This window comes from Bacillus rossius, chromosome 16 (assembly GCF_032445375.1).
Source record: "Bacillus rossius redtenbacheri isolate Brsri chromosome 16, Brsri_v3, whole genome shotgun sequence".
Classification (NCBI taxonomy): Eukaryota; Metazoa; Arthropoda; class Insecta; order Phasmatodea; family Bacillidae; genus Bacillus; species Bacillus rossius.
This window is the reverse complement of record NC_086343.1, coordinates 6,132,339-6,138,201: the sequence shown is the minus strand read 5'-3', so window position 1 is coordinate 6,138,201 and position 5,863 is coordinate 6,132,339. Positions and strand designations below refer to the sequence as shown.

The 5,863-nt window shown below is 42.7% G+C and overlaps 1 protein-coding gene across 1 annotated transcript; it reads left to right on the top strand.

Moving 5' to 3' along the window:
- The first annotated feature begins 1,175 nt into the window (after window positions 1-1,175).
- LOC134539802 (ejaculatory bulb-specific protein 3-like) lies at window positions 1,176-5,307 on the top strand. Its single transcript, XM_063382073.1, has 2 exons — window positions 1,176-1,708; window positions 3,903-5,307. The coding sequence occupies exons 1-2, from the start codon at window positions 1,513-1,515 to the stop codon at window positions 4,082-4,084; spliced, it is 378 nt and encodes a 125-aa protein (XP_063238143.1). The 5' UTR covers window positions 1,176-1,512; the 3' UTR covers window positions 4,085-5,307.
- Window positions 5,308-5,863: the final 556 nt, after the last annotated feature.

Genomic DNA, 5,863 nt, shown 5'->3' with positions numbered 1-5,863 from the left:
GTTATTTTAAAAAAGTTTGCCAATATTGCAGTCAGATATCTTTTACCTATGACGATTGGTTGAACGGTTTAAAAGTTCATGCGCTGCAGCGTCATTCAGCGGAGAGTTATAGCAAAATGGATATCGTGAAAATATTCTCCATTTTCAAATATCTATGTATAGCAATTTTCATAACGATCGGTTGAACGGAATAGCACACTTGGTTACGGTTACTTTTGCATATATGAAATACGTTATTCGATATAGGTAATACTGAATATATTTTACGAAAATTGGCACATAATGTTTTATCTAAATTTTTATAAAGTTTCATGAAAGCATAACTTTTTTACAACAATCAAAAAGATAATAGAATATTTAATAATTTTATGTTAGTTTTTTATTATGCTTATTAATGTGCGCAGTAAATACCAATAAATATATTCAGGGAACGTTTTTCAAATAATTTTTAGTACAATATTGCAGGTACTGGGACAAAACAAAACATAAATTCCCGGGTGAGACACCAGACCCAAAAATACTGCGAACAACATTTCGTAATGATCGAGTTATTTTCATGTAAATGTACAAATTTAGCAATTTGACATAAATATTTCTTTTCCTTTTACAAAAAAAAAAAAAAAATACAGCGCAACACAAACAATATGGCGTCATTGTGAACATACTGTTTTCACTCGCCAGTTACCAAAAAATACTAAACGAGCGTTAAAAAAAATAATAGTTGCTGTTACATATGCTACAAACATACGACCTCCATTAATGCTTGCAATTTTTTAAATTGATTAATTTAAAAAAAAAAAAATGTTTAATTTGAAATCAACATTCAATTGTAAAAAAAAAAACACTGTGCATAAATACTCATGTCAGAGATTTCAGAAATCAGTTAAGTGGAAAAAAAAATCTTTTAACCACAAGAAAAGTAATTAAAATAATTAATTTTCGACGCGCATTTCAGTGACGCCGCACCACCGGCGTCGCGCTGGAAATGGATAAAATAATAATTTCTAACCGTGTCGTCTTGTCACGGCAGGAATAATTATTTTTCTCGCGCCGACATCACGTTGGGTGCTGTGTGGTCCGAGCGTCATGCATGCGTCACGTGTTGTATTTGTCTCGTGAGATTTCCCCCTCCTTCCCCGGCTCTACTGAGAAACTCGCCAGGCGACGAAGGACGCGACTGATGGGGAGTAACGGAACGCCGGCCCTGTTGTGCGTCGGGTTTCTAGGAAAATGAAACATGACGCGTTTCGGGCGAAAAACCCTCCTCAAGGTCACACACACACGCACCAACACACGCGCTCTCGGCCGATCGTTAGCGGGCTGCCAAGATCACGCCACGTTTCCTGCTGGTCGGACACATCCCGTCGCCCTTCAACGGCGCTCGGGAGGTGGCACGGGCGCGTACCTATATAACACCGGGGACACGGCCCGAAAAGCCAACCACTCCCAGAGGCGAGCCGCGACCGGACAGATCCACGACCTCCGGAGAGAATCAGCAGAAGAAGAAGCGAGATGAGGCTGTACGTGTTAGCGCTGCTCGCGGGTCTGGCGACCCTGGCGCACGCGGCGGGCCAGCAGAAGTACACCACGCAGTTCGACGGCGTCGACCTCGACTCGATCCTCAACAACGACCGCCTGCGGAAGAGCTACCTGGACTGCCTGCTCAAGGACGGGGCCTCCTGCTCGCCCGACGCGAAGACGCTCAAAGGTAAACTCACTCACTCACTCACTCTCACTCGCTGCCCGCCTGCGACACACTCGCCACCAGTCCAGCTCCCGGTTTGGACTGGAGCCAGTGGCGTAGCCAGGATTTGTGTATGGGGGGTGTTAAGAAGCATGCCCCCCCCCCCCCCCGTAATAAAGCGGTGGGTCCGGGGGTCCTCCCCCGGGAAAATTTGGATTTTAAGCTGTAAAATAGTGCTTATTTTAGCAGTTTTCGGTTCTTAAATTTAAATACCTATTGTAATAGTAAATTTTTTATTAATTTTAATATTAAATTTGTTTGAGTGATGAATAAGAAATTAATTGAAAATTTGGTGCTAAGGGGGAGGGATTTGAATCCCTAAACAACCCCCCGCCCCCGGCTACGCCCCTGGACTGGACTGAGGCCTCGGCCACACACGATCATGTCTTTGTGGTAGCTGTTTTGCTGTTGGATGTGTCGTTTGCATCGCCGAAAATGGAAGAGACTTTTGGCTGTTGCAGTTGTACTTTTAGTTAGGAAAAAAAAAAAAGGAAAACAAAATAGCAAAGTAACCAAAGAGTATAAACAAAGATGTCTGCCACGACACTCGGCTGATGGACTGTCAGTTTGGACTGGCGAGACGCTGTTGTTCACACACGGCAGTTCTGACTGAAGGCCCTCGAGCCCACAGTATGATCTGATGGGAAGCCATCAGCTCGTCAGTCCATATCAGTCCTTGCTCACACACGGCAGTTACGACTGTTAGTCCCAACTGACAGTTCGGACTGATCGGGTGTCAAAATTGAGTAGAAACATTAACAAATATCGACTAATCCAACCCGATCTGCAAGCAAACGATGCAATTGGCTGTTGCCACGGAGACGCAGAAGGTACGAACAATGGAAAAACCCATTACCATGGATACCTAGCAAAAAGAGTTAATTACATAATTGCGCTCCACAGAACCCGTGCATTTTTCCTGGGTAAAAAACAAATTAGCATTTTCACCCTCCGGCCCATTAACTATCTCTACTGCAAAACAAAATTCGTTTCGATCCGTTGCTCCCTTTGCTGCGTGAAAGGACAAACAGACATACACGCTTTCGCATTTGTAACGTAAAGTAGGGATGAGTGCACAAAAAAAATATATGGTGCCAAGCATATTTCGCGAAAAGATTACGACACTAATTACAAGTTAAAAACACTGTATCACCGCCTGTGTTTCGCGATTGGGTTGTAGTTCTTCCGGGCACATGTCGATTGATAAAACACCAATCACAGTGATTCAGTGCGGAAGCAAACACGTCCTGAGTGGCTCGGTCAAAAAAGGCAACAGCTTCTCTCTCAGACGGCCGCCAAATCTCAAGGAAGAAACCGCTGGTGGGGGTATACCTTGTTGCTGTCTAATAGGCGTTCATATTTATCTGCGGAAAAATGCCTGCTCCTACTGATAAAAGACAGTGCAAGTTATATATAATTTTTGACATGATAACGTCCTATAAATCGATGAACGCTGGCTGCACGCACGAAAAATTGTCACGTCCCGCCTGAGCCGAGCGTGCAAGAACCGGCCAACCACCGTGCGAGAAAATCTTTCTATAATATCAAACAGGTTAAGGCGGGCTTTTTTAAATAATTGTTCGCTATTATATTTAAACAAATTATTTAAATTAAATTTGCAAAAAAAAACTGTAAATAATTTTTGAAAATTAAAAAAGTATACAAATTTTCATCAATGTTTTCTTATGAGGTCATCACGTGAAATTATCGTCCGTAAACCGACTTTACAGATAACCTCCTTTTTTTTTTTGACATGATGTCTAATAAATCGATGAATGCCGGCTGCACGCAATAAAATTGGGCCCGTTACGCACATTGTTCCGTTACGCAGTGTCTCATTACGCTCATTGTTCCATAATGCTGTGTCCCGTTACGCTCATTGTACGCTTGCGCCGCATCTATCTCTCTTCCACTCGATTGGCCTATGCGTCCGAGGAGAAGAAAGACAGCGGCAGCACACAACTTACATATACACGTGAACTGTTACAGACAACCAATTATTTTTTTTTTTGGGAAATATCTTAAGCTGACCACCAGTTGGCTATCGTCGTGTAGTGGGTTCCACCCGTGCGCGTCTCCGGGCGTATACTGGGTGTCGCTAGCCGCCGCGGCGTTGCGTAGCATGGTCTGACGGCGCCCTGCCCTTGTGTGCCCGCAGAGTCCATCCCCGACGCGCTGGTCAACGACTGCGCCAAGTGCAGCCCGCGCCAGAAGGAGGGCACCGGCACGGTCATCAACTTCGTGCGCACCAATAAGCCCGACGAGTGGAAGCTGCTGACGGCCAAGTACGACCCCAACGGCGTCTACATGAGACGCTACGGCCACCGTCTTCACCGGTAGACCTTCCACCCGCCCGGTGCCTTGGCCCCCACCTTCAGTCTACCACTTCAAGTAGTGTCATAGCTCCACCTCCAGTGTACCACTTCAAGTAGTGTCATAGCTCCACCTACAGTGTACCACTTCAAGTAGTGCCATGGCTCCACCTCCAGTGTACCACTTCAAGTAGTGTCATAGCTCCACCTACAGTGTACCACTTCAAGTAGTGCCATGGCTCCACCTTCAGTGTACCACATCAAGTAGTGTCATAGCTCCACCTCCAGTGTACCACTTCAAGTAGAGCCATGGCTCCACCTTCAGTGTACCACATCAAGTAGTGTCATAGCTCCACCTTCAGTGTACCACTTCAAGTAGTGTCATGGCTCCACCTTCAGTGTACCACATCAAGTAGTGTCATAGCTCCACCTCCAGTGTGCCACTTCAAGTAGTGCCATGGCTCCACCTTCAGTGTACCACATCAAGTAGTGCCATAGCTCCACCTTCAGTCTACCACTTCAAGTAGTGTCATAGCTCCACCTTCAGTGTACCACTTCAAATAAACTTCTTACAAAAACTCCTGCTTTTCATTTCATACCTCAATGTTCCGCAAAAAAAAATATCTGTGCGCAGTAATAACATTTCTGTGCTTTTACAAAATATTCAATTAATATATTTTTTTTAAACCATGGAAAGGACAATCTAATATTCAATAATTGAACTTTATTTTGTTTCATTATGCTTATTAATGTTCGTAATTAATACTGGGAAATCTATTCAGGGAACGATTTTACAAATAAAATTTTTAATACTGAAGGTACTGGGTCAACACAAAAACGTTAATTCGTGGTGTAAGAATCTGAACCCAGTATTGTTTGCGACCACTGTTTTGAAGTGAAACAGTTGTTTTTCATGTAAATTTACAACTTTTACATGAATATTTATGTTCTGTGTACAAAAAAATTTGCAGTGTGCAAAAATTTGTGATTTCAATAAAGAATGTATTTTTAATGGTGGCTATCTTAGCTATCTTACTCTTGAGTGTTCGGCGAAACCACACAAACAGAAAAATTTGCTGCATTTCAGGTTTGGCCCAGCCAGGCAACCAAGAATAGCAACAATTTTTCCGTTACTTGAAAATTTGATCCTGTTAATATGTAAAAAAAAAAAACTTAAACTGACTCAATCACTCATTATTGTTATTGAGAATTAACGAAACATCTCAATAAACCAATTTTCATGACGATCGGTTGAACACGGTGTCGGAGTTTATCAACGTCATGCATACCAACATCCTATTAGGTAGATTTCGAAGAAATATTGTATTGTAGCCGTTACTTTTTTTTTTTTTTTTTAGATTTATGGTCCATAGACCACAAAACCACCGTAAACTCAAAAGGTTATATATATACACACACACAAATATATATCTTATATATATATATCACAATTTTTTTGGACATAATAACTGCCGCAATGTTTCAAAAATCTCTTCCAAACTGATACATAAAAAAAACTACTAATTGTGGAAAATCTCGGTCGGGTTCGTTAATGGGCCTTTTTCCGACCAAACACATCTCCATCGATTGTTTCTTCAAACTTAATCCCAGCCCCAAAGCTGTCTTCTCTCTTCCTAAGTTGTCTTTACGTTCAGCTTCCTTCGATTGTTATTTGGGAAAATGAAAATGGTTCCGGCCACAGCCTGGATAATGCGTGAGGTGAGTTGAGATGGGCGAGGAGCAACCTGCGAAATGAATTGGTGAGGGGAAGGGGGGGGGGAATTGGATTACCCAGAGAAAACCCGCA